At 38.0% G+C, this 14,461-nt stretch overlaps 1 protein-coding gene across 1 annotated transcript in view; it reads right to left on the bottom strand.

The window, feature by feature from the left end:
* LOC131041780 (AP-4 complex subunit epsilon) overlaps positions 1 to 14,238 on the bottom strand; it is a 151,923-nt gene extending 137,685 nt beyond the window's left edge. The window contains exon 1 of the mRNA XM_057974988.2: positions 13,141 to 14,238. Within this exon, the coding sequence (XP_057830971.2) occupies positions 13,141 to 13,707 (567 nt within the window). The 5' untranslated portion in view covers positions 13,708 to 14,238. The remainder of the gene's footprint in view (positions 1 to 13,140) is intronic.
* Between the last annotated feature and the right edge of the window lie 223 nt (positions 14,239 to 14,461).

Raw genomic sequence — 14,461 nt, 5'->3', positions numbered from 1 at the left:
TCATATGCCGAATTGCTTGTAAGTTGATCTCTTAGATTGCTGCTCTGAAATAATAATCTGAATTGATATCTGAACTGATTGTTAATTGATGTTATTAATTGATTATTGATTGATTTCTAAATCGATGATCTGAATTGATGTTTTAATAATTGATATTTGAATAATTTGATGCTAGAGTGGTTGATGTTTAAATAGTTGCTGTTTGGACTTTGAATGATAAATGTTTGTATGATTGATTGATTGCTTGCTTGCTGGTTTGTTTGCTTGATTCCTTTATTCCCAATTGATGGTTGATGGATGATCGAATGATTTTCTTTGATGGATTCATGAGGGATGATTGAATGAATGCTGATTTGATGCATTGGTGAGTGATGATTGGATGAATGCTGATTTGATGATTGATAAGTGATGATTGAATCCTTGGAATGATCTCTCCTTTATATTTTATTGGTGAATAATAGGTGCTGCCTTTTAAGAATAATAAATTATTTTCCAAATTATCTCTTGGATCCATTGATTCCTTCCATGTTCTTCTCAAATGAAATGTTCTCCCTATTATATCTTCCAAGGTGAGTGTAATGTCCTCTAATTAGTTATGCCTTTAAATTAACCCAGATTTACCCAAATCTAAAATAAGTAAATTAAGTTTATGGGACTACCTCTGTATACTGTTCTGCAACAAAAAATCAGAGAACGTATATGAAATGATACTTGTAAAACTGAAACACATGCTAAAGAAGTAGATTGAGTGATGTAAATCTTAATGTATTAATTACCATTAGTATTAGATTTATTAGATAAAATCAGATTGTTATATTTGTTAAATGAAATCAGATTATGGGTTAGTTGCTTTTCTTAATTATCCAATTCCTTATTACACTAAGGTAGGCTAGTTGGATAGGGTGTCCAAGAATTCCTCCCTCCTAGGCCCAAGAGCAGATACCATATCCCTCCTGGTTCCATATGGCAGGTGTTAAGCATCCATCATGGAGTGGCGTACCCAGCAAGGTATTCTATCGCCGTTCCCCCTCATCAAAACCACCACCTCTCTTAAGCCCAAGAGCAGATGCTTCACCCCTCTTGGCTCCAAGTGGCAGGTGTTAGGCATCCACTATGGAGTGGCATACTTAAGAGAGAGTCCCTCATTTACCATGAACCATTTGTGAACCATTTGTGATATTGTTATTCAATTCATCTCATTATGACATTTAATTATACCTGATATAGCTATCACATTATATTATATTAGTGCCTTATGTTAGATTGTCATTCTTGCTTTCTGTTAGTACTACTTTGTATCAGTATTAATCATTTATTATTACAATCAATACATTATTCCTTATATTATTAGCATTGTATGAATTTACAGTATTACAATAATTTGTGCAGACTGAATTTGATTGCCTTATGTATCCTTAGATTCATGTCCGATATGGATATATATTATGTCTAACAGTATTGTAATTTTTATGCTGTTTGAATGATTGCATGTTATTTGCCCTTTTAACTTTATATCTAATTAATGTCATCAATCTGATTAAGATTATCCACAAAGATTTATATTTAGAAATGTACATATAGAATTTTAATATCTATATAAAATACTGACTGTTATATTTAATACTGATTCAGAAAACGTACCTGTCCTGTTCTTACTTTCCCTTTTTATCTTTCTGGCAGTCTGGATGATCTTCCTCTATCTTTTATATATGAAATTAAGTATGAATATTCAGCACATCCCCATGCATACCACCAAGAACAAGGATGCTACTGCCTGTAACTTAATAACAGTTCTGATCTGATTCAATCCATGGTGATGTTGTTGGATGCTTTGATTCCTTTCCTTTATATCTCTCAATGTGAGGGAGAGGTCACACCTCTTCATCAAGCATGCCCTTTGGCAAGAGGCACACCCTTTCATCATTAGCACCTTTTGAAAGAGTGCAACTCTTCATTATTTCTGCCCTTTGAAAGGACATAACCTTTCATAATCAGGTCTGCACTTCTTATTTAAATCAGATGTGCACTTCTCATTTTCCAAATTCTCCCTCTCAAATAAGGTTCTCTTCTCCCTTTTATATCTTATTGTTGAGGGAGTCCCAACTTTTCCTTCCATGTCTTTTGACCATTCATTAACATAACTAAATTTTAATTAATTATATTTAATTATATTCTTTTAGTTTTAACCTAATTTTTAATATTTAAATTTTATTATTGCTATTTATTATTAAATTCTATTTCAAAGTGGGGACATTACAGTGAGAGAGTCACAACTCTTCAGTGATGTCTCTTGCAAGTATCACAACCTTTTAGATTTAATCACTGCTTTGAACCTCTTAATTATTTTTTATTATATTGTTAGACTTGGTGGTCAGCACCTCCTTGGGGACTCATGACATGGCTTAACCGCCTCGCTTAACCGCGTCCCATGGATCGGGTTAAATCTGGTGTTTGTATCGAACATTGATGGTTCAAGCTTTTGACGCAATGGCAAGCGATTTCAACAATTGGTATCAGAGCCTTGGATCACGGGTTCGAGTCTCCCTTTAGTGGGTGCTGAAGGCTCAATCGGCGCTGAGAGGAAGATTGTTGACTTGGTGGTCAGCACCTCCTTGGGGATTCATGACATGGCTTAACCGCCTCCCCTAGATCGGGTTAAATCTAGCGTTTGTATCAGGCGTTGATAGTTCGAGCTTTTGACGCAACGGCAAATGATTTCAACATATAAGCTTATGGAAATTGCTGCCCATGATCTTCTTTAATTAATAATAATTGACCCTTAATAGAATAGCTGTTTTAATTCCCTTGCCTAAGTCTAAGGGCTGCAATCTGACTCTGATAAAAGGCTGCGTTCAGATAGTCATAATGGCTGCTGTCTATCTTGGCGGGGGCATGACACCCACTGATACAGAAGCAAGAATTATCCCAATGAGATCTAATGGTTTTAGTGCATCTCTTCCCACGTATGGTTTAAAAGTGTTGTATCTGTTCTAATAATCGCCATACATTTCTGAGGGATTGGATCTCAGCCTATTACTGCCATCCCATAAGCCTTCACAGCCTCAGATAAGGCCTTCATATGAAATCAAGGAAGGGATATTTACATTATTAAATGAACTTATAATTAAAGTTTATTTGCAAAAATATCAAGGGGCATGTGAAGATATATACCTATTGGAGGGAAAAGGTACTTAAGAAAGACTAAGCAAGGAGAAGGAGCATCATTGAGAAAAATACTTTATATATCTGATTTCTACTCCTTGCAGAGCATGGAACATCGGATCAATTAACATGTTGTTCGAATCCCTCTAGGTCTGGAATTGGAGGATGGAAACCAAGAATTCCTTAGTGATTTCACACTGAGATCAGCATTGTGTAAATTTGATTAATTATCAGAAATATCAATCGAAAAAGTATAGTTTCCTGCAATCATCATTCTATCAAAATTAAAAATTAAACTTAATTAGATATAACAAAATATTGCCTCTGGGATATTAAAAATTTAAACAGGATATTACACACAACAAGACAACTGAATTTGAACAAAACGATCTTATTTGTATTCTAGTTGAAAAACTAAATGACCATAAATGCCATCTTTGGGCAAGTGCTCATATTAGACTTTCAAAAGGTGGGGTTTACAATGAAAGCTTAAAAAATGTTGGAATGTAAAGTGACTCGATAAATTTACTGAGTACTGAGTATAAGGGACCAAAAAATTTGTTAAATCATTCGATTGATCATGGAGAAGGAAAGTTGGAGAAAGAATAATATAGCTTAACGGCCTCCAAACCTTAAAAGTATGATGTCTTTGGAAAACGTATTTTGTGCTAGTGGTCTATTTAAAGTTTTAAACTAAAACTTGGCCATGTGAAATGTATGCATTGTTGTTTGTAACTAGGATAATGTATGGGTTCGGATTGCCTTAAGGCAACATCCGAACCCACTTAGGACTGGGCCCTATCCTAAAGGGTAACGTGCCCCAAGGTTAAGCCCAGCCCTATCCTAAAACCCCACGCCACAATAACAAACATTGGCGCCAAAATGAAAGAGGCCGACTTGCAAAATAAAAGTTAAAGATGCATATAAATAAAAGACACTTTGCAAATCAATTTCACTCATCTTCATTCAGCGAATTAGCTCTGCCTGAAAAGTGCGAACTTACTCTTGGAGGTTGCGAACTTGACCAGACTTATGCGAACTAGTTCTAGAGGACAAAGACAATTTTGATGCAGAGATTAGAAGTGTAGATCTGTCATTCAAGAAGGATTCAGATTTGTCAAGGAAGCTAAGTATTGTACCTGTGCTATCAAGAGAATATATAATCTGACCTGAGGGTCTTTAATGCTGGGTTTTTCCTCCTTGGAGGTTTTCCCAGGGTATTTGTGTTTGTCTCTTGTTTACTTCTTTCATTTCTGATTTTACTGAATTATGACTTACTAAAATGCTACAAATCTGATTACAATCTAGGGCATAATTAAAGGATATAAATCTGATTAACAATCCTAGGGTATAAAATTACATGGTATCAGAGCCAAGGTGTCACTAACTTCTGATTTTAGTAAATCATTTGTTGCATATAGCTGCTGTTTGTTTTCAGATTAAAATGTTAGATTTGAAGGCTGAAGATAGACTTGAGGGAGACATTGATTTTGCTGCTTGGAAGGTCCGTATTCTATTGATCCTTGAAGAGAATGATCTGCTGAAATTTGTAGAAGAAGAAAGGTTGTCTCCTCCAGAAGATGCTGAAGAGCTGAAACAATTCAAGAAAGATTCCCTCAAGGCTAGGAGGATCATAATTGAGTCCGTCAAGAATCATCTTGTCACTGTCATATCAAAGTTTGTGTCTGCCAGGGAAATGATCAAACACTTGCAAGGGATGTATGAAGTCAACAACCTCAGCAGGGCACTTGCTCTAAGACAGCAGCTTCTTCACATGAAAATGAAAGAAGAAGACTCAATCATAGCCTACTTCATGAAGATCAATGAACTAAAGGACAAGCTAAGCACTCTTGATTGCCAAATCTCGGATAAAGATCTTGTTATGATTGCATTAAATGGTCTACCTGATGAATGGGAACCATTCATTCGTAGAATTGGTGGAAGAGCTGATCGTCCCAACTTTGAGCGTCTTCAATCTGATTGCATCGAAGAGGAATCTCGAATTGAGGTAAGAGGAAAACTCAAGAACTCTCACAAAGATAATCATGTTCTCTTAGCTAAATCTAGGAAAGGTGGACATTGGAAGAAAGAAAAGAGAAGCAAAGATTTTAGATCCTCCTCCTATGATCCAAGGAAGAAGTCAAGAGATTCCTCTCACATTCATTGCTTCAGATGTGATAAGTATGGTCACTATGCCAGAGATTGTCAAAATGATCCAAAGGAAAGGGAAGTCAACTTAAATGAAGTTGCCGAACAAAGTGATGATTATCTTCTTATCTCTGCTCTATCCAGCAATGTTCCTACGGACAGCAATACATGGATACTTGACAGTGGTGCCTCTAGACACATCTCAGGTTTTCGTGAGCATCTCTCAAATCTGATTGAAAAGGACACCAACCTTCATGTAGTAATCGGTGATGATGCTCGATACTCGGTAAAAGGTTCTGGTACTACCTCTCTAAAACTAGATACTGGTATTTCCTTACAACTCTGTGATATTCTCTTTGTACCTGGTATTAAAAGAAATCTTATTTCCATTTCTGCCTTAGAAGATAAGGGTTTGCAAATAGCATTTTCTGGTACTCGCTTGGCCTAAGAAATCTAATTTCAAATCTGCTCGTATTATTGGAAATAGATGTGATAGTTTATATAAGCTTGCAGCTAATCCAATTCAAGCTCTCATTCATGAGACCCCTGAATCATGCGAGCTATGGCATAGAAGACTGGGACATCTATACTTTCAAGCTCTTCCCACTCTCAGTAAAATGGTTAAAGGTATGCCTAAACTCAGTTTATCTCATGATGATGCTTGTAAAGGTTGTGCAATGGGTAAGAATGTAAAGAATCCTTTTCATAAAAGCGATAGTAGAGCTAAAGAAAGATTAGAACTTATTCATTCAGATTTATGTGGTCCTATGTCTGTAGCATCTCCTAGCGGTTTCCTATATTATGTTATCTTCATAGATGATTTCTCTAAGAAAACATGGATCTATTTTCTTAAATCTAAAGAGTCTGAAGAAGTCCTAAATAGATTTAAAGAATTCAAAGCCTTAGTTGAAAATACTACAGGAAATCGAATTAAATGTTTGAGGTCTAACAATGGAGGTGAATACACCTCGGGTAGTTTCTATGACTTTTGTGTTAAAGAAGGAATTAAGAGGGAGTTCTGCGTTCCCTACAATCCTCAGCAAAATGGAATTGCTGAAAGAAAGAACAGGACCATTGTTGAAGCTGCAAGAGCCATGATCCATGATCAAGACCTGCAACCTTTTCTATGGGCGGAAGCATCCAAAACAGCAGTTTATATTCAGAATAGATGTCCTCATCGCGCCCTAAAGGATGTGACTCCTGAAGAAGCCTTTACAAGAATCAAACCTGACATCAGTCACCTAAGGATATTCGGGAGCCCGGTGTATGTTCATGTGCCTAAAGAAAAACGAACCAAGTTGGATCCATCTGGAAAGAAAGGCATCTTAGTGGGATACGGCGAATCTTCCAAAGCCTTCAGGATCTACATTCCATGTCCAAGGTATGTTGAGGTAAGTAGAGATGTAACTTTTGAAGAAGATATTGCTTTCAAAAGATCTAAAGGTTCATTATCCAACAATAATGATATGGTGATTGAAAATCAAGATTCAATAGTTGATGCTAACCCTGAGATACAAGAGGAGTCTACTGACCTTCCAGATCAGGAAGTTTAGAATGACCCATCAGAGCCTATGCACTCTACCGATATACCTCAAGATATTGTGGTCTGCAAGAAGAGACCACTTTGGGTTAGAAACACAATTCAAGATGCTGAAGGATTTGCTGCTCCCAAAGGAACCTTTAGAGATAGCAAGAGATTCCAAAATCACGCCAACTACATTTCTGTGATGTGCAATATCATTGAGTCTAAACCTCACAATGTCGAAGAAGCTATGTCCCATCATACTTGGAAATTAGCCATGGATGAAGAGTATGGGTCTATCATCAAGAATGATGTCTAGGACATTGTACCCAGACCCAAAGGTAAGTCTGTTGTTTTCTCTAAATGGTTGTTTAAAATTAAACATAATGCTAATGGTAGTATTGAAAAATATAAAGCTAGGTTTGTAGCTCATGGTTTCTTTCAAAAGGAAGGAATAGATTATGAAGAAACTTTTGCCCTTGTTGCTAGATATACCTCTATTAGATCTATAATAGCTATTGTTGCAGCCAAAGGTTGGGAGCTGCATCAAATGGACGTTAAGACAGCCTTCCTCAATGGTGTCATTGAGAAGGAAGTCTATATTGAGCAACCAGAAGGTTATGTAATCCATAAAAGAGATTCTCATGTTTGCAGGTTGAAGAAAGCCTTATGTGGGCTCAAACAGGCTCCTCGTGCTTGGTATGAAAGAATTGATAAGTACTTACTAAGCTTAGGATTTTGCAAGAATGATGTTGATGCTAACATTTACTTGAAAGTTTATAATGATGAGATGCTTATTTTAGTTTTGTATGTGGATGATTTATTTCTCACTGGTGAAAGTAAATTAATCATAAAATGTAAGAAGGAATTAGCCTCAGAATTTGAAATGAAGGATTTAGGTCTAATGCATTACTTCCTAGGGTTAGAAGTATGGCAAAGATCCAATGAAATTTTTCTAAGTCAAGGAAAATATACTATTGATATTTTGAAAAGATTTAGAATGATAGATTGTAAACCTATGCATACTCCTATGGAATCTAACTTAAAGAAGTTAAGTGTTTCTGCAGCTAACTCTGATTTTGCAAATCCATCTGAGTACAAGCAGTTGATTGGTTCCCTGATGTACCTAGTCAATACTAGGCCAGATATCTGTTATGCTGTGAATGCTCTCAGCCAGTTCATGAGCTTACCTAAACTTGTTCACCTAGTTGTTGCCAAGCACATTCTAAGATACTTGTGTGGCACGATTGGTTATGGGCTGAAGTATTCACTTAATACCTCAATCCTCTTGGAAGGCTACTCAAATTCAGATTGGGCAGGAAGTGTCAAGGACAGGAAAAGTACTTCAGGTATCTGCTTCAACTTGGGCTCTGCAGTGATCTCTTGGGCATGTAGAAAGCAATCTTCGGTAGCATTAAGCATTGCAGAAGCTGAGTACATTGCCGCATTTGTTGCATCCAAAGAAGCAGTGTGGCTTCGCAAGCTCCTTGTTGGATTATTTGGTCAAGCTAGTGGTCCTACCACCATTCATTGTGATAATCAAAGCTATATAAAGATGTCAGTAAATCCCGTATTCCATGATCGGTCCAAACATGTGGAAACACACTATCATTTTATTCGGGACATGGTGCAAAGAGGCGTCATTCATCTAAAGTACATTAGCACAGATGAACAGATTGCGGACATCCTTACCAAACCTTTATCCAGAGTGAAGTTCGAATACTTCAAAGACAGACTTGGTGTTGTGGAAAACAAAACCCTGATTGAGAGGGAGCTTCAATCTCAGTAACTCTATCTGCAGCAGTTTGAATCATTTTTTGCTTGTGTGCAAGAATGAATTATGTCCAATCTATGCTTGTATGCTAGATGGATAATTGTAATTATGTAAAGACCCACTTGTATATTACACTTTCTATGCTTGTGTGCTAGAACCATCCTATGCTTGTGTGCTAGGTGGAAGATGTAATTCTATGCTTGTGTGCTAGATCCATTCTATGCTTGTGTGCTAGATGGAACTCTAAAGGTTCAGATTATGTATTCTCTTCTTCCCTGGTTAAGAGGGAGTGTTGTTTGTAACTAGGATAATGTATGGGTTCGGATTGCCTTAAGGCAACATCCGAACCCACTTAGGACTGGGCCCTATCCTAAAGGGTAACATGCCCCAAGGTTAAGCCCAGCCCTATCCTAAAACCCCACACCACAATAACAAACATTGGCGCCAAAATGAAAGAGGCCAACTTGCAAAATAAAAGTTAAAGATGCATATAAATAAAAGACACTTTGCAAATCAATTTCACTCATCTTCATTCAGCGAATTAGCTCTGCCTGAAAAGTGCGAACTTACTCTTGGAGGGTGCGAACTTGACCAGACTTATGCGAACTAGTTCTAGAGGACAAAGACAATTTTGGTGCAGAGATTAGAAGTGCAGATCTGTCATTCAAGAAGGATTCAGATTTGTCAAGGAAGCTAAGTATTGTACTTGTGCTATCAAGAGAATATATAATCTGACCTGAGGGTCTTTAATGCTGGGTTTTTCCTCCTTGGAGGTTTTCCCAGGGTATTTGTGTTTGTCTCTTGTTTACTTCCTTCATTTCTGATTTTACTGAATTATGACTTACTAAAATGCTACAAATCTGATTACAATCTAGGGCATAATTAAAGGATATAAATCTGATTAACAATCCTAGGGTATAAAATTACATGCATTTCTCTCATAAAATTTTTATTCCAGAGAACTGACACCCGTACCTTATCATGAAAGTATCATCATTTCCTTTATTAAAATACTGGTGAAATATAATATAAGTGCGATAAAATTTTGTTTTAAGGACCTTCAATTTGTTCCACTAGCTGCTAGAGTTCTCAGTTGCTGCTAGGCTTGAAACCACCCTGGAGAAAGTGAAATCTGGATTGATCTCTCCTGGCTTGTGAAGATGGTTGATGACCATGCTTATGACAATGTTAATGCAACTTTAAAGAGTTGTGCCAAAGACTAATATGCTTTGTAGAGGTTTTTCTCCAGTGTTCCACAGGCGTTGGGGACGGGGGGACGCGTTTCCAGGACGGGGGGACCAAGGGCCTAAGTTTGGGGACGGCGGCGGGGGGGTGGTGGGGTGGTGGTGCTGATATAGTTATACATATACATATAGTACTTGAAAAACTAGTTTTGAAAATATGTATGACAGTATTACAGTGTAAGAATTACATTTCAAATGAGACTATAGGAAATTTGAAATACTAAATCTAAATACCAATATTTCTAAGTTGTGTTGTTATATGGAGCCTAATCAGACTCGAAGGTTAGATTTTCCCTACTTCTATTGGCGCGGTTTCCCCCTATATTTTTCAACGAGGGTTTGGGGGCAGCGCCCCTTGCGCATTCCCTGTCGCGATACAGGGCGGGGTCGGGGGGCAGCGCCCCGCGAGGCCAAAAATACTTTTATTATTTTCTAAAGGCGTCGGGTGTTATTTTTCTATCGGCCCACGTCCAATTAGAGTTACCCCTTAACCCTCAAAAAACTTAAAAAGTCACTTTTTAAAAAAAATTTAATTTTAAACATTGCATATACGAGGGGCGACAGGAGACGTCTGGGCGTCTCCTCGTCCTTGGAGAGACGTCTGCACGTTTCTCGAAGGATGGGGAGACGCCCAAACGTCTCCCAAGGAGACGTGGAGTCGTCTCCATGTCTCTCTGGGAGACACCCAGACGTCTCCCAAGGAGACGTCTCCACGTCTCCCTGGGAGACGCGGGGACGTCTCCGCGTCCCAGCGGCGCTTGGGTGGCGGTGGCGGGACGGCGGGGGACGTCACGTCCCCGTCCCCCCATCCCCGAGACGTTTCTGATGGGGGGACGCGCCCAAAAAGGGGGGGGGGGGGACGCGCCCCCGTGGAATGCTGTTTTTCTCTTTGTTTTTCTCTCCTCTAAATCTCTGTATATTGTTTTAGTTTTGGTTTTCTCTTTGTACTGTTGACATGATCCAAATTTTTAAATTAATATGAGGTTGCTTTCTTGGGCCTGTTGCTCTAGGTACTCTTCCAAATTTTGGCTCCTTCTGGGAGCCCTAGATCTGTGTACAGATGTTTTATTCTCTATGATGGATTAACCTTTGGGCATATATATTCAAATCAAATCTTATTCTAATCAAAAAACAAGTAAGAATCCAATTGCACAAGCTCTTCAAAGGGTGCACAAACTGTGTGAACTGAGTAGCGCCAGTTTCTGAAAGGAGGATCTTTATATGCTGCTTACCTAATGCCTTACTTTCCTTATTTTCCTTTAAAAATAATTTATGCATTTGTAAGTTCTTTTCAAAACATTAGCAATTTCTGATAAAAGAAATGCTTAAAGACTAGAAAAAATGTTCAGCAAAGTTTAAGAGAAACAATAAATACATGTTTTTCGCAATGCCTGTGTGAATTTCTTGTCAAAATTTTCAACAGCTATAGTCCAAAGTTGTCATTGCAATGCTTATGCATACACCCATTGGAAATAAGACATTTTTTGCCCGTTTTATTCTGTAACAACAGCTAACAAAAACTAATACCCAACAAAACTCTAATTGGTGATTCCATTATTTTAGTCAGAATGTGGGAAGCAGACCTGCTGCCTTAACAAATTTATTATATATTTCCTTTTATCTATTTGTATCAGTAGAATGCCCCCATCTGTAGATTAGCAGACATTAAAAAAAATTATCAGTCTACCATTCAAAGTTAAGAACTACTCTCAAGAACTAAACTGCTTTGCCACTAAGCTACCTATCCATTTTCACTATAGGAAATTTTGGTTCTCTTAAGGGTGAATTGCAATTTCCAACAGCCCACATCAAGCAGCACTAAGTTTGAAGCCATCGACTGAAATAAGCTCAAGTAGTAGTTCAATGGGGTTCTCATACAGTTGTAGTTCAAACCCTCTAAAGATATGTAACTCTTTAAACTTTAATGTGTAATATTATCAATATAATGCCTCCAATTCTGGATCTGGCAATGAATCTACATGGATAAATTCACTTCAAAGAGAGAGAGACAGAGACAGAGACAGAGAGAGTATATTGATGTCTACAAATGACCAAACTAGGTCAATGGGAATTGAAAGTACAACCAGATACAACTGAGAAACAATTTTGACGCGTTTACACTTGACAAACAAATTTCCAAACATAATTACTAATTTGACTTTAACAGAGACAGGAAAAAGGAAAACAAATTGAAAACAGTCATGTTAAAAAGCTGAAATGGAACAAACCAGAGGCCCTGGGGTATGTCTGGACCCCTAGCAACCCAATGAGAGATCTAGCTTTGAAAGGAGGGTTTCAAATGATCGGTTCAATATGTGAAGTACACCTCAGCTTGTTTGGGGAGAAATAGATCGATTAGGCAAGTCCATGTGCAATAAAGCAGACTTGGGACAGCCAAGGAAGAACCCCCGTGTACCTTTGCTAAATCTGTCATAATTCATCCAGACAGGTTCTGCAACTGCCCAAATTGTACATATACGACAGCCAAGGAAGCAGAGCCATCCAGAATGGAAGAAAGATCAGTTCATACCCAAACCATTGCGATACACTATTTCTAGTAGAATTGTGACTTTTTCAAATCATTTTTCAAGCATAAATATATGTGCATGAGTCACGGCAAGGCATCTAGAGTTTATTGGGGGTTGTAACAGAGTATAGGATAGGTGTAATTCTCAGTTGCAATAGTGTTGCATTTCAGGGCAAGTATGGAAGTCATTGTAAGTTATTATCGATCCATGGTTTATCTTGGCTTATATTCTTGCAATGTCGTAGAATGAATAGGAGGCACAGCCCCATGAGTTTCCATCTCAAGTGGATTTCACGCAAGTATTTCTGTTCACCTTGATGCGTGAGATGCAATAATCTTTTTCCACGTGGTTATTCATTTCTTTCCTACTGATTTCATTTCCAACACCTTTACAATCATTCTAACACTATGTCGAAACCACGCAAAATACTTAAGAACGGCAGTATTTCAATTTCGAAATCTGTCATGTGTAATTCATTCAGACCTGTTTTGATGAATTAAACATTGATATAACCAAGGCAATTACGGATCAGTGTATCTTGGTGGATCAGTGTAATTACGAAACTTGGTCCCATCAAGGTCGTGATGGGGACGATAGAGCAGAGGCTTCAAACCCAGGATAGAACTACTATTAGCTAATGAGCCGCACTACCACTCAAGTACTTCACAATTTTGATGATGGAAATTTCAGGTTATCTCAAAAGTGTGGATTGCAGTTTCCAACAGGAATTAAAGATAGATTAGTAGGGGCGAAATATCTCACCTTGCGAAACCTGGGAATAAGATGTGACACGGAAGACGGAGACTTTTGTTGAAACCTGTGCAATGCCATGACAGCCTTCTTCCTTACCAACTCCTTGGGATGCCCCAACAGCTCCACCACCTGCGGCAGCACCGCTGGAATTGTTTCCTCGTTAATCAGTCTGCACACTGCATTAAGTGCAGCGCAAGCAACCAGATAATTATCCGATTTCAAATCCTTCTGTATAGTATTCACAATCAGAATTATAAGATCGTGGTCCTCATTCAAAAACAGCGTAACCGCAAGATATCCTGTCCTCTTTAGCAACAAGGAATCATCATGTGTCATCTTGACGGCATGAATATAGCCAAAGCCGGCATCATGCCCAAGCATTTCAACATACACCAGACGAATAATGTACTCCTTCATTTTCCTCTTAGGCACATCGGGTTCATTTATCCTTTTCTTTAGGGTCTCAATCTCGCGCAAAACAATTCGCTCTTCCTCTGCTTTAGATCGGGCCTCTCCGATGGCTTTCACCAGGTCCAGAAACTCCTTAGTCTGCCCCCATCCGCCCTGGGAGCCCATAGCGAGCTCCCGTCCTATTGTCTTTAACTGCTCCAGCTTGAATACTAACCCTAAAAACTCTAATTTTCCCTTCCAGCTTGAATAATGCTCTAAAATCAACCAAAACTGAATCCAGATCTGCACTGATTCATCTAAACTGTGACATGATTTCTTTCCAGTTCAAAAAATTGCCCAAAAATCCTCTCAGAATAGCCCTCTAATACTGGAAATCATATTTTACAATTATTTACAAACCCTGAATTGATCCTCTCTCAATTTACCTTGCAGAAACCCTATATGATGCCAATTTGCAGGCTTCTATTTTTTTCGATTCCAGTGTTGTGCTTGAAAATTATATTTATAAATCGATCTGATCTGGTTTGCTCTCGTTCTGCTGTGTACGGGTGTTTTGTAATTTGAATGAGTGACGCCTGTCAAGGTAAACTGGCTTCTTAAATATGTTGGATTCGAAGGGCGTCTCTAAATTAATAATTTATGGATTCAGGCAGGATCCCTTTGTATTGAAGAATGAGTTCTGCTTGAATGTGCTTGGCAGTTAAGGTATCTATGTAGATTTAAAGTCACGGTCACATTACCAAGGGGCTAGAAATTCCCTCTGGTCATGTTGGAAAGTCAAGGGATTAAAATAAAAAGATCTGCTTGGGAACATCATGAAAGGATAGTGAGATGAAAGGTGGGAAAAGATAAATGTTATAATATTTTTAATCTTATTATAGAGATATATTTAGGATAGTAAATTTGTAAATTGTTGTTT

This window comes from Cryptomeria japonica, chromosome 10, assembly GCF_030272615.1.
Source record: "Cryptomeria japonica chromosome 10, Sugi_1.0, whole genome shotgun sequence".
In the NCBI taxonomy this organism is placed as follows: domain Eukaryota; kingdom Viridiplantae; phylum Streptophyta; class Pinopsida; order Cupressales; family Cupressaceae; genus Cryptomeria; species Cryptomeria japonica.
Note: the sequence above shows the minus strand (reverse complement) of the source record. Positions and strands in the feature narration are given on the sequence as shown.